Consider the following 24,003-nt stretch of genomic DNA (forward strand, 5'->3'; position numbering starts at 1 on the left):
CCGCCGCCCGAACCCGCGCCGAGCGTGCGCCTCGCCCTCCTCCCGCGCCCGCTCTGCTCTAGGATGCTGCGGCAGGTTCTGCACAGGGGCTTGAGGACGTGTTTCTCCCGGCTCGGCCACTTCATTGCCAGTCACCCTGTCTTCTTCGCCTCGGCGCCGGTGCTCATCTCCATCCTGCTCGGCGCCAGCTTCAGCCGCTACCAGGTCGAGGAGAGCGTGGAGCACCTGCTGGCGCCCCAGCACAGCCTGGCCAAGATCGAGCGCAACCTCGTTAACAGCCTCTTCCCGGTCAACCGCTCCAAGCACCGTCTCTACTCGGACCTGCAGACCCCCGGGCGCTACGGCCGGGTCATCGTCACCTCCTTCCAGAAAGCCAACATGCTGGACCAGCATCACACCGACCTGATCTTAAAGGTGAGAGGGGGGCGGGTGCGGGTAGACTCCGCCAGCGCCGCGGCCGCGGTCGGGCTGGCTCTGCGCTGGGGTCCCGGCTGAGAGCGCCACCTCTCCTAGCCCAGGCAGCTGCCGCAGGGGCTCTCCTGCACCGCGCACCCCAGGGCGGCCGACTGGAGCCTCCCAGCCTCCTGGACAGGGAGCGTCGGGGTCCGGGTCCAGCCCTGCCCGCGTCGCCTCTGCCGCCACCCCGCAGCTGCTGCAACAGTTGGGGTGGCGGCGGCCACAGTGCTGTGGTCGGTGCGCTTGTTTTGGTCGCAGTGGGTTTGGGGTTGGGAAGGCTTTGGGGTAACTGGGCCAGGAAGGAGCAGAACGAGAGAAGACATTCTGGAAAGTCCTACTAGAAAACAAAATACTATGCTTGGAGGGGATTCCGAGATACCCCTCCCTGTCCTGTTTTGTTTCTCCCTTTTTCTGGCCCCCCGGAGTGTTTGGGGAAAGGTTGTTGGTGGGGGAGGTTGGGAAAGGACAAAAGAATGTGAGGCGGGATGGTGAGGAAAATGCCTCCCACCCACCCAGAAAGAAGTGTGGTCTCTGGCGAGAACAGGGGGCTGCCCTGCTGCTCTGTTCTCTGGAGCGAGGTAGCCATCTCTATCTTCTAGGGTATGAAATTATGTTTGTAATTCGCAGTTACTTCGTCTTTCACCGTAGCTCCTCAAGAAATGCCAAAACTTTGGGAAAAGAAGGAACCGATCAATTCACTTTTATTTGGGTGCATCTGAGCATGGGGGTGAGGGGCAAAGCCAGAAGGATGAGAACAGAAGCCAGGCTGTGTGGTCCCGAGAAGAGCACAGGAAACCGAGCAGCTGGTTAGAGGGTGACACTCGCAGAAACCGGTTGTGCCATCAGCTTGAGGTGGGAATTTGATGTGGAAAGTGAGGTTAATGGTGGTAACTTTCAGGAAGTTCCTAAGAAAAGCCGAGGAGTGAGGACTAGAGATGGAAAAGTGGAGACCTCAGGAGAGAAAAGTAAAAATAGGTGAGAATGTTCCATCTGAATCCCTGATGGGGATTGTGGGGCTTCTTTACTTAAGGTTCTCCTTTGGGGAGGGCAGACAAGAACCAGTCCCAGCTGGGACTCTGGTGCAGAGGAATGGAAGGTGATGGTTTTGTGTGAGTCTCTAGTCCCCATCTGGTACTACAGGCTGGTTAGATTTCTAGTCTACTTATCCCAAGGGGGAGTCTGCTGGGAAACCTGGGGAACTCTTTCCTCTTCTTTTCCTCTACAGATAATAGTTTATCCCTAGAGACAAGCTAATTTTCGTCCATTATTTCCCTACGTCTGTTTGTTGACATGTTATCAATCAGCAATTAGTAATGAGGGGAATCTGACTAGGAGCTCAGTGGAATTAGGATCTTCCCACACTGAGTGGCTCATGATATTTTTAATGGCACATAAATCACACATTTACTCATCAGAGAACCTTAATAACAATCCCAAGATGTTTGTTTTTCTCATGATTAGACTTCCAGCATCAAAGTGGTTTTTTTTTTTTTTCTCAATACTTTAGTGACTATATTTTGGGACACAGATAAATACTGCTCCAAAAGCTTTCCCAAGAAAACACGTAGTAGATTCATCATGGGCACAAGGAAACTGTAATTTAACCAGTTCTGACAGTTGGAAATGCCCCATCTTTTGATTGATGATCTACTAAATGATATTTCTCTTTTTGTGTTTTTTTCAAGGTGATGTTTCCATTGGCTTCCCCCCCCCCCACAAACCATCACACCACTGTGACAGGCAGTCACCAGTTACAGTCACTCTCAAGGTTAATGAGACATCAACAAGCGCATCAGATCTCTTTTCAACTGGATTACTTCTTCCCTATTTGATTTTGACCAGTTCAGGACAGAAAACAGTGTGATAGGAGAAGGATGAGACTGGACAGAGGGAGGCTTGGCTTTGCCTCCTTGTCTAAAGGGCAACTTTAAAGGACAATGGTCAAATCAGTGGATTGTTTTAAGAAGTGGGATGGTTTTTCATCTTCTAGGTGTCTGAGTAAAGTCAAAACCAAGCCTAATAGTGGTCCGAACTTATTTCTAGCTAATGACTCTCTGGTCAAGTGAGTTCATACAGCTTATAAAAACCCAGACTTAAGAAACCAAGGGAATTAATTGTCTTCAATTTTAAATTATATATTTAATTTTTTCTTTCTGCATCCAGCCCCTACTTTTGGTAGGTATGGAGCCAGGGGACAGGAAGATGGACCTTCATTAGTCATGGTAATGTAAAGTGTGGGAGTGAGCACTTATTTTTTAAAATTTTTTTCCATTTAGAGACATGAAGACTTGTCCTTTACAAAAGGTGTCAGGAGTGAAAGAATCACTGTTATTGTTGTTACTAGTGTTATTCTGATACTTCGTTACCAGCATCAAGGATAGCACTGACAGTTAACACCACACAACACCGAACGGTCCCTGCTGGTTTTATGGCGTCACATTTGAAATGAAGTGAAGTGGACAGATCATAAGCAGGTCTGAGGCTTTTTCAGACCCCAGTACAAAACTGAGGAGGTGACTTGTAGGACTGTGTAGGGTGTTGCTTCAAGCATGAAGAGTAGCCCCATTCTCTCCTCTTAATGTTTTGGGATTGTACCTGTGCAGTGAAGGAGATCCTTCTTGCGATATTGGTCCCACTATTTGCTGACAAAAATAAAAAACAAAACAGACTGGGAGGGAGTGATGACAGAAAACGAAAAGCCAGGTTGACGATTTTAAATGTAATTGAGAGTATTACAGAAAAATATCTGTGTTTGAAAATCCAGCTGATCTGGTTTGGAGGAGCTTTCTCGAATTTGCGCAAGTGATACGATTACCATACTCTGAGCATTGTAGTTGACCCCGCACTGTGAGGCATGACTGCCCCTAGCATCGGTTTCCCCTGAAGGCTACAGGGCAAAGATGCAATATTAGGCAAAAGTGGGTAGGACCTGGTGGTGCTGAAAAGGGCTCATGCAGTAATTTCTGAACCTCTTTAAATAAAACTGCTCTTCAAACGTCTTCCTTTTCCTAGAAAATTAAATTTAGCTGATTATATCTTTTAACAGAAAATCTATGATGTTCATCTCAAAGCAAATTTCAAAGTAGGGCCTCACAAGCTTTTACAGATACGTTTCTTTGCGATCACCTAAAATGAAGTGTAAGTAGGTCCCTTTGATAACTGATGCAGACTGTTAAAACAATTCTTGATTTATTCCAGAATCATCTCTGTAAAGTGAAGAATCAGTACAGCCCAGTACTTAAGATAATGACATCATCTTTATAGGACTTTATAGGTTATAAACATACAGTATGTTTAAATACAGCAAATTAGGAAAAATGCTATATCCCATTTTACATATGAGAAAACTACTTCTTAGAAGTTAAGTGACTTGTCCATGGAAAAAAAAACAAGGCTAGAACCAGGACTGGACTGGACCCAGGGTTTTGGACTCCAAGCCCAGTGTTCTTTTCATTATAATTTACTTTCATATGATACACTACTTGAATGATTTAAAATATACATTTTTGTTATCCAAATGAAGTACAGTTGACCAAAGTTTTATATCCCATCCCATCCAGTTGTTCTAATAGTGGTAATTGGATCATAAGAATATTTTTCTTGACTGATTCTGTCTAGTGTCAATTAAAATCCACATACAGAAACTCCAAATGCCCAAAGTAAAGCATAAGATATTTACAATTAACAATATACAAGGATAAAAAGAAGATTTTATTGAAAAAAAATCTCTGGATGATTGAATGTAACTGTTTCCTGATTGAGTGCTGCTCATTGGCAGGGTCCAGGTTGATTGAACTTTAGTTCCTTACACAGTCCCTGGCACATAGTAGCTACTCAATAAATACTTGTTGAATAGACCCTCCCTAGTTTACTCAGACATTTATGTGATGAGTTAAGGAAGATTCCATAAAAACGAATTTGAAATGTATTTGCATAGTGAGATTTTTATTTTTACAACTTTACAGACAGTTTCTAGGATTCTTTGTTTGCAAGATATCATTCTTCCCTCCTTGATAACCTCTGTAGTCATATCAAAGCATATTTCCGTTTTTAAATTGGGTAGGGGCATTGCCTTTGTACAAAGTCCTCTTCTTCAGGGGAAACTCAGAATGTTTTATTCCAAACCACGGGAAGGACGCATCCTCACTTAGCAAACATTCTTCCATTTACTAGGAGATCTCATTTCTTTCAAATATCAAGTTTCTGTTTTATTTAAACCTTTTATGTTTAAATACATTAAATAGAATTAAGTTGCAAACAAGATTAATAAAATCTAACTTGAAATTATTTACTTCAGACTTTCCAAGAAGGGCAGCATAACTGCTAGCTCAGGGTCACAAAGACTGGGTAGCTAGATCAAGATTATAGTTTTTCCAAATACTATCTCCACACTTTCAATCATTATGGGAATCACCATCATTTCTTCCTCTACAATCTAAGGATCAGCAAATTTCAGCCTATTTTTGAACGTAGATTGAGTTTTTACAGTTTTGAAAGATTATAAACACAACAAAACAAAAACCAAGAAGGCTATATAGTAGAGACTGTGGCTCACAAAGCCTGAGAGATTTGCTGTCTTTACGTTAAAGGTTCCTATGTTGTATTCTAAAATTTCATTACTAGAGCACTTTCAAGAAGTTAATACTGTTAACCTGTATGGCAGTAGTTCTCAACCGGGGCTGACTGTGCACACACCCAGGAGACATCTGGCAATGTCTGGAGACATTTTTGGTTGTCACAACTTGGGGAAGGGGCATGTGCTACTGGCATCTCGTGGGTAGAGGCCAGGTTTGCGGCTAAACATCCTGGATGCACAGCATAACCCCCACAACAAAAAATTATCCAACCCCGAATGTTAATAGTGCCAATGTGGAGAAACTCTCTGCCTTGCATGTTTCTTTTGTTTTTTAAAGATTCTTTTTGGCTACATTAATTATATAAAATGAAAAAATGCCAAAGAAAAGTTCATAGAACTCTGGGGACAAATATTATGACCTCTGAAGTGATGCTCTCTTGGGCAGTTGAGCAGAGACCAGATTTTCCAGTGTAATCTTTCCCAAAATGCAGTTCTCTTGCTCTCTTCGATACTCTGTCCCTTCAGGTCTAAATCCCACCTGCCGTAGAGGAGCCCAAGAAACTGAATGCAGTATAACTACTTGAATGACAAAGTGGCTAAGTTGACACTGGCCTTTGAGACTTGTCAATTACTAGAGTGCCCATTATTGGCATGCCTTAAGCATCAGTCGGTAGCAGTTGCCCACTTAGGTTGGGCTTCTTCTCACTGTGTAAGACCCCCCCTGTGAGCAGCGACCTGAGGAGGCAGGAGGCAGTGCTTTGTTGCCTATCCAGCCTCTGCTTTTCCAAGTATAAAATGACAATAGAAGAGCTTGCATCTGAGAAACACAGAATCAAAGAACCTTGGGTTTAGAAGGCACCTTAAAGGTCATCTCCACAAAGGCTGATGCTCTTAGCATCTCAGGGTGCTTTGTTTGGTGACAGGTACTATGAAGCCTTGGGCAGTGCAGTCCCTTCTGGTGAGTTATCCAAGTGGCAGATACTCTTAGAAAAGATTGAGCCTGGGCCTGAAAGGGCAGCATTTGTGCATTTGCTGGGTCAGTCAGTTGACTTTTACTCTTTATTTTTGTACTAGGGGAAAATTAAGGAGAGACTGAGATAGGTTTTCATTCTCCTTTCATTTCATAGGTAGTGTATCCAAATAATCTAAGCACAATCTCATCCTAGGGTTGTCTGACTTTTTTTTTTTTTTGAGATGGAGTCTCGCTCTGTCGCCCAGGCTGGAGCACAGTGGCCAGATCTCAGCTCATTGCAAGCTCCGCCTCCCGGGTTCACGCCATTCTCCTGCCTCAGCCTCCCGAGTAGCTGGGACTACAGGCACCCACCACCACGCCTGGCTAATTTTTTGTATTTTTAGTAGACACGGGGTTTCACCGTGTTAGCCAGGATGGTCTCAATCTCCTGACCTCGTGATCTGCCTGCCTCGGCCTCCCAAAGTGCTGGGATTATAGGCGTGAGCCACCGCGCTCGGCCATGTCTGATTTTTAAGTACGTTTCATTTGTGTGATTAGTATGTCAAATGCCCTCTTGTCTCATTTAGATTTGGGGAGCAATCTTTCAATTCTCCATTTAGGTACACATTTGAGACAAACTTTGGTTAAACTGAAATTTAGATATAAAGCCCCAGTGGGAGAGGAAGCCCACCTTTGTAATGACTCATGACATCTTGATAGATGCCATATTAGAGTTAGGGAAGGATGATTATATTTTAAATGGCCACAAAAACCGAGCCACTCAGGATTCACCAGACCTTTAAACCTCACAGGACAGTCAAACATTGAACTGGTGACTCCTTGTAAATATGAGAAGGAGGAGTAAGCTAACAGAAGTTATTTGTTTTCTACCTGAGTGGTTCCAGTCCCTTGGCACAGGAGCCAGGGAGATGTGAGATGTTGGTGAGCTGATCAACTTTGACTTTGTGAGATATGCCATCTGGTACCTGATTTCGGGGCTCAGTGTGAGCCCCAAGTGATACTTGAGATAGGCTTAAAGCAGACCTTTGAAGTCACCTGCTTGATAGCACATCACAGCAAGCAGGCCTGTCTGCAGCACTGCCTGTGTCTCCGCCACATACCCGGAAGGCCACAGAACTACTGAGGAATCCTGCCAGACTGATTTAATGACCAGCAGGGGAGGTGAGTAATCTCTAACCTTTAAAAGACAAGAAAAGAAAAAAAAGGAAATCAACACTAGTTGTTATTTCTTACGGGAAGCCCTGAACAATATGTTGTGCTTGCAACTTCTGAGTTCATATTTTGAACAAAAGGAGGCAGTGAGGACATAGAAAAAGCTATTTTTATCTTCTTGCTCTCTAAGAAATCCTCTTGAGAATATTGTTTCTGCTATTTTGAAAGATCCCCATTGTTAGGTCTTCCACTTTAGGTTTAATTCATAGGCTTCAAGTACAGTTAAGATGATTTATTTAAGTGCAGTCGGCTATCTTGGGAGGTGATATCAGAAAAGGCTGATAGGGGAGTGGGGAAGTAAAACAGTGAGTAGCAGGAAGCCAATCAAGAGAGTATTATTAAGCAAGTGTCTGCTGTGGGCAACTGGGGCTCAGTCTCACTAGGGAATTCTGGGAGACACTGTAGAATGTGTTGGAGAAATCTCAATTGTGGATAAAGAAGCTGAATATTTTTTCCCCAACTCCAGCCATCATCGGTTGATTCAACTGCATTTAGGAGCATTAAGTTTCGGGCATTTTCATATGCTGTGTTTCTCTATATAATTTTTTTTTTTTTTTAAAGAATTGGGTACAGAGCTACAGGTGTTTGTAGCAAGCAACCTTAGCATGGAGAAGTGAGTGTGAGCTGAGACTATATGGGTGGGACCCTGAGAGCATCTGCCCTAAGGGTCTTATATTCATCTAGAGTCATACATCTAGAGATTTAGGGCCCTGATTCTAGGGAATGGATATTCATCCCTTTACTGAACAAGATGGCTATGACCCTGTCTCCTTGAAGCTTACAGTTAAGAATCATCCAGCATAGCTATTTAGTTATTCTCAAGTTTGACAAGTGCCAGTGGATGCTGGTAAAGATGATTCCAAACAGGGCCTAGACACCAACAGGATGTGTGGTTTTAGATGCCAAACCTCCACATTTGAGAGGCACATATTCATTCTCACCTTTATGAATACAGAAGTCTGCAGGCCCCCATCTTCACACATCTACTTCTGTTGTTCTCCCTAAAAGTGCCCTCCCTCCTCTCTTTAAGGACCAGTTCACATGCCTCTTACCTCATGAGGCTTTCTCAGATTCATGGCTTCTTACCCTTAAATCTTTTGGGCTTTCATTCTTATCCACATTCTTTAATGCAGAGCTGTAGACTCTTATGTAATTTGCTGTACTGTCATGTGATAGTTTCTCTTAAGCAAGATAACGAACTCTTCAGGGGCAGGAACAATGTCTGAAACTGCCACATCTCTCCTAGAGCCTAGCATAATGTGGAGTGTGCAGCAGGTGCTTCATAAATTGTTACCGGTTGATAGCTTGTAAGATGGAAAATGTGCTCTCCCTCCCTATTGATTTATTTTGGTCAAATATAATTTTGCCTGGTAGCATGACCATGTGATTTCTTTTGCTGTATATTCATTTTTCATCCTTGACAAATCTTGGTTTCAAACTTGTCAATAAGCAATAAGCATCCATTCTGTTTCCAGATCTGCTGCCATTTATATAAGGAGAAATTCTTTGAAAACCAAATATCTGATGACCTTCTCTGGTCCAAGTACAGTTTGGGAGGGTATAAACTTGACCTCAGTCCCCATTCAGTGGTCCATTTCCATGTGGGAGGGTGGAGCCCTGTGCAGTTCCCAGTGAGCAACCTGGAAATCGGGTCCCCACACTACACATTCCCTTATTTACTTGAAGAAAAGTCTCAAAACATTGGCCACACCCATACTGAAATGTAAACAGGACACACACTTAAAAGAAAAAAATCAAGGACAAGTGGTTTTTCTGACCATAGCACCAGTGTTCAAGAGATCACCATTCTGATGTTGCTCATTCCCACTCTCCTTAAAAGTTAGCCCAGAGTAACATAAAGTATTGTTCTAAAAGGCAAACTCAAAAAAAATGACACTGGTACAAAATCAGCATATTTCTGTGAGTTTAATGGAAACACTAGAACTGCTAATTTTTCAGTGTGGAAGATAGAGATTCCTTTACCCATTCTTCCATGAGGCTCTCCTGCTGTCACTAAAACCATGGCTTTGTCAATTCTTTCTAATTGTCTCAAGAAAAAAAATGCATCTCTGCTATAGAGCTGTCATTATAAATGCTCAAGAACATTTTGTGATATTTATAACTTAATTGTGTGATGGTTGAGTTGTTGGATTTTGTCTTCATTCTTGTGGTATAGGCAAGTAGTCATATTGAGTAAAGATTGTTTCATTGCTCTCAGACTTTTTAACATGCACACACATCACCTAGGCATCTTGCTAAAATACAGACTAATTCAGAGGGTCTGGGGTGGGACCTGCAAGTCTGCATTTCTAACAAGATCTGAGGTGATGCTGATGCTACAGATCAGCAGAACACACTTTGAGTAGCAAGGCTCAAATTTAACTGTTGTAAATAGAAAACTGGATTTAGAATCAGGAAAGCCAGGCTCAAGTCCCAGTTCTCCTAAGTATGTATCGTTGGGCAAGTCACCTAACCTCCCTGAGAAACAGGTTCCTTATTTGCACTGGGTGTAATAGCATCTCCTTCACCCACTTAAGGTAAAGACAGAATGAGATAAAGTATGTGAAGGCACTGTGTAACCATAGCCTTCTGTAAGGTGTGTTATCATTATTACTATTTACTTTGAAAATGACTGCTATTTCCTCACATGTGCCAGCTCTTTCAAAGCCATTATTGCCTGTTGAGTAAATACACATGTAGCCACTTTTTTTCTTTGATCCAACAGGCAATAATGGGTGCTCAATCTACATTCAATACTCATATTGCCAATTTGTTGGTCTTTAATGACTCCATCTGAGTCATTACAGACAATTGGATTCATCCTACTGCTGAGCATGCAGCTCCTCTTCCTGCAGAAAGTTCTTAGGCAGGCAGAGCTGCAGATGGGGATGGGTGCATTGCATTCCAGCACACCAAACGTGGTTTCTCTGGGCTCAGAACCTCCTCTTCATGCCTGATGGGGCTTTGCACACAAAAAAAGCCTTTACTTCCTGCCCAGGGAAGTGCCTTTTGAATTAAAATTTCTGAGAGGCTGCTTGCTCTGGTTTCAGGGCTCTTCTCACCACATCTCACAGCACAGCATGCCAGAGAGGGATTCTCCAGTCATTTAGGTGAGAATGTTGATCATTCTCCTCTCTTACTGAATTTACATGACTACAGTGTTTCCCTGGGAAATCTTGTCCACATAAGTAGACCTGCAAGCACTTCACAGGGAAGAGTGTCATCAGAATTGCCAGAGATCAGGAGCACCAGGCAAAGTAATAATTGTAAAGCCCTTTGAAACTGGAATGTTGCAAAATTTTGCTGACTGTGAATTTTGATCATTTAGTTCAGTGTGCTTCCCCACCTACCCCTTTAGAAAATTTCTTTTTATAGGATCCTAAAAGAAATTCACAATTATTCAGGCTCCACATCAAATCCACCAAAGAAGATTCCTCTGCCTATCTGGTTCTCTATCCCTAATCTCTTCAAACAAAATTAACCTCTGTGTAAGTGAGGGTCAGCAGTACTTCTCAAACTTTGTGCTTCTAAATTCCCTGGGAATTTCAACATGCAGATTCTGATTCAGTAGGTCTGAGGCAGTAGCCCTGACATTCTGCACTTCCAGCAAGCACCCAGGGATGTTGATGCTACTGGTCTGCAGACCACACTTTGAGTAGAGCAGTGGATTAGTGGATCTAAGGAACCTTGCTGAACCTTTGTATATCCTGACTACTCAGTTCTATTTAATTGCCTCTATAAGCTAAAGTAGTGGCTCTCCAACTTGAGCAGATAGCCATTGGAGAACTTGTTCAAAACAGATTGTGGTCTCCACCCCACAGAGTTTCTGAGTCAGTAGGTCTGGGGTGGAGCCTGAGAGTTTGCATTTATAACAGGTTCACAAGGTGATGCTGTTCTTGCTGGTCCAGGGACCATACCTTCAGAACCACTGCTATAAAATATCCTAGAAATTAGCTACCAGGACTACTTCCAAAAATGCAGTCTCTCTCTGTGGAATCTGGCCAATAAGATACAAGCAGGATGACAAAGTTGTTTGCTCAGCACTTAATTCTGAATGATGCTATAATAGGTCTTCTACAAAGGGTATTACATAAATCTGAATATTTGAAGTTTGCACTGTAAGGCAAGCATGTTGAACATAGGGCCATACTCCACTGCCTGTCTCCTGGTGTTGGAGTTCAGGAGAAAGGGGCTGAGTAGAGGAAAGGACACCCTGAGATGGAGGAAGAGAGATACACCTCCCCCTCAGTACACACACACCATGGGTGTTGTTGCTACCATCTCCACATATGGGATTGCCAAAGCTTTCATTCTTCCAAAGACTTCCCATACGGGGTCATCTGCCATTTGTCTTTTCCGGAACTTTCTTTGAAGCAAACCAGATGGTATAGCAGGCACAAATAGGAGCTACATGCTGCGTTTCTGAGACAGGGTCCTAGTACCGTGGTTCTGTTAAAGAAAAAGTTACTCAGAACCCTTGGTAAAGAATGGTAAGGCAGAGTTTATTCAGCAGGAGCCACTGAGATAGTATAGAGACTACTGCATTGGGGTTTTGCAGTAGGGGAGAGATCCGACCCACTCTGAATATGACAAGGAAGAGTGGGAATTTATAGCCAAGGAGCAGGATGGGGTCAGTGGATAGAACATTATTAAAAGGAAACATCATGGGGAAGGGGCAGATTCTGGCTAAACCAATCTGACAGGATTCTTGCTGAAAGCTAGCCAGGATGATCAGATATCATCTGAGAGATGGTCAGAGATGAAGAATTTGGTCAGATATCTAGAATGATCAGATACAAAGGGTGGGGGATTATGGTTAAATGGATTTAGCAGAAGTCTTGCTAAAATTGGATGATGTAAAGACAGAAAAGGAAATCTGAATGCTGAGGGTTAGTTGGGAAGAAGGTTCAGAGGAGCCAGACTAGAGTTTGGTAAAGGAGAGTCGTTGTCAGTTGTCATAGGTGAGGTGTCCACAGGGAGGGCCCTGGCAGCTAATGTTCAGTGTCAATTACTATTTGATGTCAAGTGCTGTCAGAGAGAGGTGACAGTTGCAACCAAAATTCAGTGGATACCAGTTTGGGCAGAGTGGAAAAAGCATTGCTTTAGACCCCAAAGTTTTGTGTTTGAGGTTGTGAACTATTAATGTGTCCTTGATCAAGTCACTTAACCTCTCTGGGAGGTCTCAATTTCTTCATCCATAAAATGGGATCAGCAATATTATCATTGTGAAATCTACCCGGTGTTCTCCATTAACAAATGCTTACTCTCCAGGAGAATGGACTTGCCAGAGCTCGATTCTGAAACTGTATCCTAGGTTCTTTCCCATTTCAGCCCCCTTCAGCCTTTCTGCCTTACCTAAGAGTTGGTGGGGGGAGAGTCAACAGGGGTCAGGGATTCAAAGAAATCAATTTGAAGCACTACAGCCAGGGAAGGGAATGGAAGACAGGAAAAAACTATACCACTAGAGAAATACTTGTGAAGGTCACAGGTCTACTAAAAGACTGAGATTTCATTGGAAGATTATATAGCAATTTCCCCTTACCACACTTTACTACCACATCAGCAGAGCTCCAGTTTAATAATAGTGGATTACAGCTGAAAGAACAAAAAGACACAGACCCTTTCTGAGGAGAAGTATGTGGGGAAATCCAACGTCAACAAAGACAAAAACAAGGACAGTAGAGAAAATTAAAGCTTCTGGTACCTATAGCTACAACAAACATTAAATACATTCTGACCCCTAGATTAACATAAATCTTCCCTGTAAAGTCCTTTTATCTTAGTTCCTATTAACTGATATAACATGTCTAGCCTTGAAGAAAAAATTACAAGGCAAGCCAAAATAAAATGCATATAGTCTGAAGAGACAAAGGAAACATCAAACCCAGACTCAGATATCGGAATTTAAATTCAATACCAGACAGAGAATTTAAAGTAACTATTATGGCCAGGCAAGGTGGCTCAAGCCTATAATCCTGGCACTTTGGGAAGCCGAGGTGAAAGGATAGCTTGAAGCCAGGAGTTCATAACCAGCCTGGGCAACATAGCAAAACCCCGTCTCTACAAAAAAAATTTAAAAATATTAACAGGGCATCATGGTACATGCCTGTAGTCCTAGATTCTTGGGAAGCTGAGACAGGAGGGTCATTTGAGACCAGGAGTTCAAGGCTGCAGTGAGCTTTCATCATGCCACTATACTCCAGCCTGGGTAACAGAGTGAGATCCTGTCTCAAAAAAATAAAGTAACAATGATTAATATGTTAAGGGCTTTAGTGGAAAAAGTAGACAACAAGACCACATGGGTAGTGTAAGCAGAGAAATGGAAACTCTCAGGATGAATCAAAAGGAAATGCTAAACACTGTAACAGCAATGAAGAAAGGCTTTGATGAACTCATCAGTAGCCTTAACTGCCAAGGAAGGAATCAGTGAGCTTGAATATAGGGCAATACAAACGTCACAAACTGAAACACAAAGAGTTAAAAGAGAAAAAAAAACCCAAATGGAACATCTAAAAATTGTGAGACAGTGTTATCAAAATATATGACATACACATAATTGGAATACCAGAAGGAGAAGAATGAAGCAGAAGACTTTTGAAGTAACAATGGCCAAACACTTTCCAAAATTAAAGACACCAAACCACAGATCCAGGTAGCTCAAAGAACGCCAAGACAGATAAGTACTCATAAAACCACACTTAGGTATATCATAATCAAACTACAGAAAACCAAAGACAAAGAGGAAATCTTGAAAGACACCAGAATTGGGGGGACGCCTTATATATAGAGGAACAGACGATAAGAATTACATTAGAGTTATCAGAGAAAAAAATTGCAAGAAGAGAATGAAGATAAATAGTTAAAGGGTTAAAAGGGAAAAAAAATCAACCTAAAAATCCAATATCCAGCAAAATTATGCTTCAAAGTGAAGGAGATATAAAAACTTGCTCAGACAGAAACTGAGTGAATTCATCGCCAGTAGTCTTGTCCCGCAAAAAGTGTTATAAGAAGTTGTTCAAGAAAAAGGAAAATTATATAAGTCAGAAACTCAGATCTATATAAAAAAGAGTATTAGAGAAGGAATAAATGAAGCTGAAGTAAAATATTTTTATTTTTCTTACTCTTAATTGATCCGAAACATAACTTCATTTAAATCAATAATAGTAACAATATATTGGATGATTATAAACATGGATAAGTGAAATGAATGGCAGCCATGTCACAAGGCATGTGAGGGAGGAATTGGGAATACCCTGTTATAACTGCACCACATATAAAGCAGTGTTGTTTAAAGGCGAACTTAAATTAGGTATAAATGTGTATTGTAAGTGCTATGACAACCGCTAAAATTTTTTTTAAAGAAGTAAAATTGATATACTAACAGAGGAGATAAAATGCTCAATTAAAACCAGAGAAGGCAGAAAAAGAGGGGGTAAAAAAAAAAAAAAGAACAAATGCAAAAAACAAAAAAACAGAGAACAGTTACCACCATGGTAGATATAATTGATACTAATTATATCAATAATCACTTTAAATATGAATGGTATAAATATGCCAAGTAAAAGATGATGACTGTGAAAGTGGATAATGAAAAAAAAGACCTAACTCTCTATAAGAAACCCACTTTAAATATGAAGAGTCATACAGTTAAAAGTAAAGGGATGGAGAAAGATATACCATGCTAATACTGCTAACCAAGAGAAAGCTAGAGTAGCTATGTTCATTTCAGATGAAGTTAACATCAGAACAAGAACAATTATCAGGAATAAAGAGGGGTATTACCTAATTATAAAGAGATCAGTCCTCCAAGAAGATACAACAATCCTAAATATGTATGTACTTAACAACAGAGCATCAAAATACATGAGGCAAGAACTGATAGAGCCGAAAGGAGAAATAGATCAATCCATTATTATAGTTGGAGACTTCAGCATTCCTCTGTCAGTAATTGATTTCAAAAAAAAAAAAACAGGCAGAAAATAAGTAAGGATATAGATGATCAGGACAGAGTAAGGGACAGCATGTCTACTACTCTGGGAAGATTTATGATCCAACTCTAATAAGGGTACCTGTTGCAGAGTGGAGGGGTTAAATTGGAGAATCAAGACACTGGAGATAGGGAGACGCTTTTTGTGCACCCAAGGAGCTGTTGTAAGTCTGCAGGCAGAAGACTTGGAATAGAAGAGCTGTAGAAAGAGAAGAAAGGACATAGATCAGACCACCATTTCCCAAAATGTATTCTAGGAAAGCTCCCTTTAGTGCTGTTAAAAAAAAAAAAAATGAGCTTTGTGGCCAAATAACTTTGGCAAACAATAGATGTGGTACCCCCATATCAGATCCTCATATTGCATGCACATTATCATAGTAAAGGCTCTAAAAAGTTCCTCTGTAAAGAGGCCGGGCGCGGTGGCTCAAGCCTGTAATCCCAGCACTTTGGGAGGCCGAGACGGGCGGATCACGAGGTCAGGAGATCGAGACCATCCTGGCTAACACAGTGAAACCCCGTCTCTACTAAAAAATACAAAAAAAAACTAGCCGGGCGAAGCGGCGGGCGCCTGTAGTCCCAGCTACTCGGGAGGCTGAGGCAGGAGAATGGCGTAAACCCGGGAGGCGGAGCTTGCAGTGAGCTGAGATCCGGCCACTGCACTCCAGCGCGGGCGACAGAGCGAGACTCCGTCTCAAAAAAAAAAAAAAAAAAGGTTCCTCTGTAAAGAAACCTATTTAACTCTGTCCAGTTTGGCATTTCTCAAATCTATTTGATATGAATATTTTTTACTTTTTTGGTGGCCCCTATCAACATCCCAAGAATCTAATGTGCTTCAGAACATACACTAAAAATACCAGCCCAAAGATTGGGAGATAGAATTAATAAGACTTGAAGATCATTGGCTCTGGGAGTCATCACAGGGAAAAGGGTGACGTTGGCTTAGAAGTGTCCCAGCTGGGTGAGTAGAAAGAGGATGATACTGTGTTAACCATGACAGGAAACAGGTGGAAGAACAAATTTGGAGAAAAGGATTCAGCTGTTGTATATATGCCAGTTGAAATACTCCCATAGCATTTATTTGGAAATCTTCAGGAGGCAGATGGAAATTAAGATCTGGAGTTTGAAGAAAAGGTGAAGTGTTGATGTGAACTGGTGATTGGTCTGTGTAAAGGTGACAAGTCAAACCATGGAAGTGGAATTCATTGCCTGCGAAGAATATATTCTGTTATAACAAGATCAGAAGTGCCAAGGACCATCTTCAGTAACATCAAATTTACAAATAGGCAAAGGTAGAGAAGTCAGATAGAAGAATACTGAGAAAACTAGGTCGAAAGATAGCAGGAGAGGAAAGAGTTGAGTCATGTAATTCATTATGGGAGAAAGAAAGGGTTTCAGTCAAACTACAAATATTTACTGAGTACCTTTGTTTGCCGGGCATATAGTAGAGGATACAGCAATGAAGAAAGCATGCTCATGCCTTACCGGAGCCTACTGGACTCCCATGAAAGTATGGATTCCATTTTCATGGAACTCCAGTAGGCTCTGTCTACTTTTCCTATCCTGATTCAAATGGGATGTCAGTATGACAACTCCTATGATTTGCCATGAATGGGAAACCAAGTGCCATCTTCAAAATTTCAGGTCTTAAATCTGGAGGAGGAAGCCAACATCATTTTGGAGCCATGAATATTGTCCAAACTCCATCTGTTGCTCAGAATGGAATTTCGGTGGAATCATTGGACAGTATGGCTCAGCAGACTCCTGTAGGTAATGCTGCTGTATCCTCAGTTGACTCACTATGTTCACACAAAAGATGTTGGACAACTTATACAATTTTACTTCATCGTTTGCTGTCTCTCAGGCCCAGATGACACCAAGCCTATATGAAATGTTTATTCTGGAAAATGTGTTTCTGAAATGGTATGAAAACTTTCAAAGATGACTAGCACAGAACCCTCTCTTTTGGAAAATATAATTTGAATAAAATAATTTTAATGGATTCTGAAATTTGCCATGTTTTGAAGATAACTGACTCCATTTAAAAGTATGAAGTCAAAGAATCATGAAACCTAGGTTTAAAAACTTAGCGACTGAAGCGTAATTAAAATCTTTATTAAAAATTAAAAACATTGAAAAATGAAAAAAATGCTTAACCATCTCAAGATATTTTTAAGTACTCCCTTGACTTTTTATTATTGACTTAACTGTGTGCCTCTGCTCAGAGTTTAAGGAAATGAAAATTTAAAAAGTAGCCATTGAATTTATCTTCTTAGAAGTCATTGTTGAGTTTTGGTTGAGTGCTAGGATAGAATCTAGACTGTAGTGGTTTGAGAAGTGAGTGGGAGGTGAGAAAATAAAGTTAGCAAGCACAAATCACTCTTTGAGGTATAGTTGGAGACATCAAATGTAAAGGGTTTATTAAAGAAGGGGAGGTGTGGCAGAAGGTGGAAAGGACATGGGGTTAATGAGGCCTTTTTTAAAATATAGGAGAGACATGAACATATTTTAAAGTCCATGGGAAAGAATTAGTAGAGTTTGAGGACATGGGAGAAGAAGGAATAAACTGTACTAGAAAGAAGGAAAGGAAAAACAAAACCCAGTGAAAGCAATTGAACTTAAAGAGAGAGAGAGAGCTATGGCCTTGATTTTCACAGGAGGGAAAGAAGGGAGTAGGTTTAGGTATTTATATGGTGGCAGCAAGTTGGTAATTCCCATCTGGCTTGGGTTTGCTCTGGAAGATAGAAAACAAGGTCAGCAGCTGAAAATGAGTTTTGTCGAGTGCTAAAGAAAGAACATTCTAATATGCGTGAGCTTGGCGACCAATTGACAAGGGAATGAGAAGAGCCTAGGTCCTAATGTGGAAGCAATCTCTTTTACAGAATTTGAGTATGAAAGCAAAGGGACAGTCTCTCCTTCCCTTTTATCTCAAGATGAGCAAAAGTATAGAGAAGAAATTGAAGTGGAAGTATGTTGAGAGAGTTCACATAGGGTATATTTAAATTTCAGAAGAAGAATATGGATTATAAAGTAAGAAAGAATTATTAACTCCAAGAATTATTTGGCATTTGAATAGCTCATCAGAGGAGACTGGAATGACCTAGAATGGTTTAAATAGAGGTTGGGATGGTGTGGCCTCTGAGGATCACACAGCCTTTCAATTTCATCACATATCTCAGTGGTTCTCAACCCTGGCTACATATTAGAATCACCATAGTAACTCAAATATACTGTACCCAAGCCTTAAACCCATGGATTCTCATTTCATTGGTCTAAAAACAGTGGCCTACTCCAAATACAGTCCACAGACTGGCAGCCTCAGTAGCACTGGCAATCACCTGGGACCCTGTTAGAACTGCAGAGTCTCAGGCTTCACCTAGAACTACTAAATCAGAATCTGCATTTTAACAAGATCCTTAGTTGATTTGCACACATCTTAAAGTCTGAGAAGTGCTAAAGTATGGTCTAAAGTGGGGCCAAACTTTGGTACTTATTTGAAGCTCCCCTAGGAAATTCTAATGTGCAGTTAGAGTTAGGAACTGCTGCTAGATAGAAAAAGAGATAATTTTAAAACTGTATTAAGCGCATGTGATAAAATCTCATTGTATTCAATATACACACAAAAAAGAATGAATGTAAAAACTGGTCAAAACCAAATAAGGCCTGTCACATTGTACCAAAGTCAGTTATGTGGTTTTGGTAATTTACTATAGTAATGAAAGATATTAGGGGAAGCTGAGTAAGGGATACATGGGAACTCTAAACTATATTTGCAACTTCTCATGAGTCTTAAATAAAAAGTTTTTTTTTTTTTTTGAGACGGAGTCTTGCTCCGTGGCCCAGGCTAGAGTGCAGTGGCCGGATCTCAGCTCACTGCAAGCTCCGCCTCCCGGGTTTACGCCATTCTCCTGCCTCAGCCTCCCAAGTAGCTGGGACTACAGGCACCCGCCACCTCGCCCTGCTAGTTTTTTTGTATTTTTAGTAGAGACGGGGTTTCACTGTGTTAGCCAGGATGGTCTCGATCTCCTGACCTCGTGATCCGCCCATCTCGGCCTCCCAAAGTGCTGGGATTACAGGCTTGAGCCACCGCGCCCGGCCAAATAAAAAGTTTTTTTTTAAAAAAAAATTTAAGCTAGGCCAGGCACAGTGGCTCATGCCTGTAATCCCAGCGCTTTGAGAGGCCGAGGCAGGCGGACCACCTGAGTTTGAGACCAGCCTGACCAACATGAAGAAACCCTGTCTCTACTAAAAAAAAAAAAAAAAAAAAAAAAAAAATGCAAAATTAGCCGGGCGTGGTGGTGCATGCCTGTAATCCCAGCTACTCAGGAGGCTGAGGCAGGAGAATTGCTTGAACCTGGGAGGCGGAGGTTGCGGTGAGCAGAGATCGCGCCATTGCACTCCAGCCCGGGCAACAAGAGCGAAACTCTGTCTCAAAAAAAAAAAAGAAAGAAAATGTAAGCTAAGAGATCCTGCCTAAGATGAAGAGCCAATGTTTTCCATCATCATCTAAGATGTACACGGCTCCATCATTTATTCGTAGGGGAGCCATGAAAGGATTTAAAGCAGAGGAAAGACAGATTTGGATTTGTGTTTTAGAAAAATAAGTCTGGTGGCATATGAAGGGTAGATTGAAAGCAAAAAACTAAGTTAAAAAGCTGTTTCCGGCCTCCACGTAGATTATAAGGGCTAGAACCAAATCAGGAGCAATGGAAATGGAGTAGGAGAGGATGGATTTGAGAGATTTGGGAAGCAAGGTCAACAAGATTTTATGAATGATGCAGGGGTTCTCAATCTTGGCTGTGTGATAGTCTCCGGGGAAGCTTTTTCAAATACAGATACCTAAAACCTCGCCAAGAGATTCGGATTTAATGGTATGAGGGTGGGCCCATGTATCTGAGTTTGTAAAGTTCCTCAGGTGGTCCAAATGGTCAGGGTTTAGAGGGGCTAGATCAGAGACTCAGGCTGAGGAAGCGGGAAGTACAGCCTCATAGGTTTTAAATCAAGTATTCCAGGAACCAGCGTGGATGAGGAGGAGGTAGCAAAGGTACAGCCTGGAAAAATTAGAGAGGTAGCCCTTCCTCTTCCATTTGTTTTATGTTGAGAAAAACCACAAAACTTTGAGATAACATGTGTAAAACTATAATCCTTCCAACCTATCTTCCCATGGCCTGTCTAGACAAACAGATTAAAAAAAAAAAACAAAAAAACACAGTTCAGTTGTTTGTGCCATCTAAACATAACCTCAGCTTGTTTTACACACACACACACACACACACACACAACTTTCTTGTCAATCCCAAAATGTGAAGTACATATATCTATAAAGAAATCATCAGGGAACTGGGCTAGAATGGTTTGGGAACAAGGTGACATTCTTTTTTTTTTTTTTTTTTGAGATGGAGTCCCGCTCTGTCACCCAGGCTGGAGTGCAGTGGCACGATCTTGGCTCACTGCAACCTCCGCCTCCCAGGTTCAAGCAATTCTCCTGCCTCAGCCTCCCAAGTAGCTGGGACTACAGGCACGGGCCACTACGCCCAGCTGATTTTTGTATTTTTAGTAGAGATGGAGTTTCACCGTGTTGGCCAGGATAGTCTCGATCTCTTGACCTCGTGATCCGCCCACCTCGGCCTCCCAAAGTGCTGGGGTTAGAGGCGTGAGCCACCGTGCCTGGCCAAAATTCTTGTTTTTGTTTTTTTTTTTTAACTGCTGCTAGCCATTCTGCATATTTCGGAAAGCCCCTCCCAAGTTGTCTCCTAAAGTCCACCCAAACATTGTTCCCATCTTTCTCTAGAAAAATCTTTGATTTTGTGTAGGTTTGCTTTTATTCATGTAAGGCTTTTTTTTGGTGTGGTCGGGGGGGAACCAGCCAATTGATGCAACAGGTATGTAGTGTGGTTGCTCCTGCTCCCTGCCCACTGGGGCAGCAGGCACAGCAAAGCTTCCTCAGGACTCACTGCTAATACACCCCGAGATTCCATGGAAGGTGTCCTGTGAGTACGCACCCTACCCTCAGATTCACACGTTGAAAGCAGCCAGTGGCTGACAGACTGTCTTTTACAGGGTGATCTGCCAAAGCCACCAGTCTCTGCCTGATAAAAACAAAGGTTTCCCTACTGAGAGTTGCTTGCCGCCTATTGGGGTCTCTCTTTATAAATTTGTGTGCAAAGCACCATGAAACTGTTTCCACCTCAAAATGGTCTGCTCTTTAGCATTTCACTTTTCCCTTTTAGGATGTTTTTGCTCCTTTTCAACTGAAAAAAGTTACAAAGCCCAGTAATAGCCATTATAATAATGCATAAGCACATCACAGATTTTAACAATTATTTTAAGTGGTTAGTGTGAGAAAACATTAAGGTGGCATTTCAGGGCTACTGCTATGTTCCAGGTTCTTCTGTTATGTTATGTCTCAGCTTCTATGAGCTATGTTATTTACAAGATAAAAGAGTAACACCTAAGCTCATTCATTTCTTAAGTGAACCCAAACTTAGTTTGAGATCTGTAGGCTGGTTTAAATTGATTCTGGTAAAGCTACTTCAGGCTGGAAAAGGAGAGAAGAAATGATAGACTGAGAATTTTTAAATGTTTTATTCTCATTCCAATGTGCTAGCCGTTCTACAAATGCATATATTAATATCTGCCTGTGTATTCCCTTGAGAGCTGGGCTGCAAAAGCGTTGCTATACTTTTTGGTTTGGTTTTGTTTTTAAACTGCCACAGTATCTTTACTTTTACAAACATAAAAGTATATATACTTATTTTAACAATCATCCTTTCCCACATGTTCTGTTTCCTCTTGTTTGCTTGCTTTTTTGTTTGCTTGTTTTGCTTTTTTTTCCCCTGAGTCTTTCAGACTTAGCAAGTACTTTTGCTTAATCACTTCTCAATATTTAACAAGGTTTCAGGACATGCAAGGGGAAGCTGTTTAATGCATGCTGGTGATGCCAAGGAGATTGTACAACAGTATGTTGGCTTGTCCAAAATGTTTCTATCTTGAGTATTGTGTGCCTACTCTCCACATGCACCGTGCTAGGAGCGGGGATGTAACAAATAACAAGATTCAGCTCCTTTCTTCAAAGAGCTGAAAGAAGATGCCATTATAATATTTCAAGTGATAAAACAGATGTGTATACACCCTGGGGACCAGGGAGAATCTAAACGGCATTTCTAGGGCAGGCTTCCTGGAGGAGGTTATGCCTGAGCTAAGCCCATCACTTCTCACAAATCCAAACTCCTACAAGGGAGGGCAGAGGACTACAACTTGACTGCTCACTCTGCAGCCCTTTCAGAAACAGCCCTAGTTTCTTATTAGTGCTGATTTGCACCAGCTTCTTCCCCAGAATAGAGGACAGGGCTCTAAAAAGTGCCCTGTAAATCCCTTCCTGCCTCACATCAAATAAGTCACTGCAGAATATCACATCCAGTAAATGTTGCCATTGTACCTCCAGCAAAAAGAGAAGTGCTGCTTCTCAAAAAGAATACCACCCTCACATCATGAGAGAGGCAGTTGCTCTATGACAACGCCACTAGACAGCCAGGACAAATACGGGATTTCCAGGCATTAAATTAAAACCATCATGCACTTCACAAATAGCAACTTTTGGGTGAAGGTGCCAGCTACATTTTCTGATTGAGATGGGGAAATGTTTCTCAATGCACAGAAGAGTGCTGAACACCTGTGATGGGCTTTTCTGCCAGGCATTTCATCTATGTTGTCTCATTCTGGAGTCAACAAGACAGTAATCTTGTTACTGATGATCGGGAAGCTGATGCTCAGAAGGGTGACTTGCTCAAGGTCATCAGGAAGTGACTAACGTAGTTTGGTATGAATACAAATCTGTATGACTTAAGTGTCAGACTCTTTCTACCATACCAGGCTGTCTCTGGGACTCTTCTTTCTTGCAGTATTTACAGTTTAGCTCACTGGTCTTGAAGTTAGATACTCTCCCACAGAACAGTAAGGAAACGACAAAGCAGCCTAATACCCAAGGGGCAAAAGGCTTCATTATGTACTTTGGAAAAGAAGATAGCCACAGGGGTAATGAGCATGTGGAAAGTTGCCCAGTTTCAGTCATCATGGAAATGCGAATTAAAATCAAAATGAGATACCAGTACACACCCATCAGAATGATAAAAATTAAAAAGACTGACAGTACCAAGTGTTGCTGAGGATATGGGGTAACTGGAACTCTCATATATTGCTGGTGAGACTGTAAAATGTTATGATCACTTTGGGAAACTTAAACTAAATATATGCCTACTCTGTAATCCCAAAATTCCAGCCCTGAGTCTATATACCCAGTGATGTGCTGGGGCTGGCTCCTACTGACTCCTGAAAGCTGACTGGGTGCATGTTTTCCTAACTCCCACCTGCTTGGTAGCTGAAAATTGGCCATGGTGGGGTATTTACAAACACGAACCAGAGCTATTATTATTATTATTATTATTATTATTATTATACTTTAAGTTCTAGGATACATGTGCACAACATGCAGGCTTATGACATAGGTATACACATGCCATGCTGGCCCGCTGCACCCATCAACCTGTCATTTACATTAGGTATTTCTCCCAAAGCTATTCTTCCCCCTGCCCCCCACCCCACAACAGGCCCCAGTGTGTGATGTTCCCACCCAGTGTCCAAGTGTTCTCACTGTTCAGTTCCCACCTGTGAGTGAGAACATGCGGTATTTGGTTTTCTGTCCTTGTGATAGTTTGCTCAGGATGATGGTTTCCAGCTTCATCCATGTCCCTGCAAAGGACATGAACTCATCCTTTTTTATGGCTGCATAGTATTCCATGGTGT

General features: G+C 41.8%; 1 protein-coding gene across 1 annotated transcript in view; it reads left to right on the forward strand.

Moving 5' to 3' along the window:
• The first annotated feature begins 61 nt into the window (after positions 1-61).
• The window catches only part of PTCHD1 (patched domain containing 1), a 62,884-nt gene continuing 38,942 nt past the window's right edge, over positions 62-24,003 (forward strand). Inside the window, exon 1 of the mRNA XM_011935103.1 lies at positions 62-414. Coding sequence (XP_011790493.1) covers positions 64-414 — 351 coding nt within the window. The 5' untranslated portion in view covers positions 62-63. The remainder of the gene's footprint in view (positions 415-24,003) is intronic.

This window comes from Colobus angolensis, unplaced genomic scaffold (genome assembly GCF_000951035.1).
Source record: "Colobus angolensis palliatus isolate OR3802 unplaced genomic scaffold, Cang.pa_1.0 Scaffold140, whole genome shotgun sequence".
Taxonomy (NCBI): Eukaryota; Metazoa; Chordata; class Mammalia; order Primates; family Cercopithecidae; genus Colobus; species Colobus angolensis.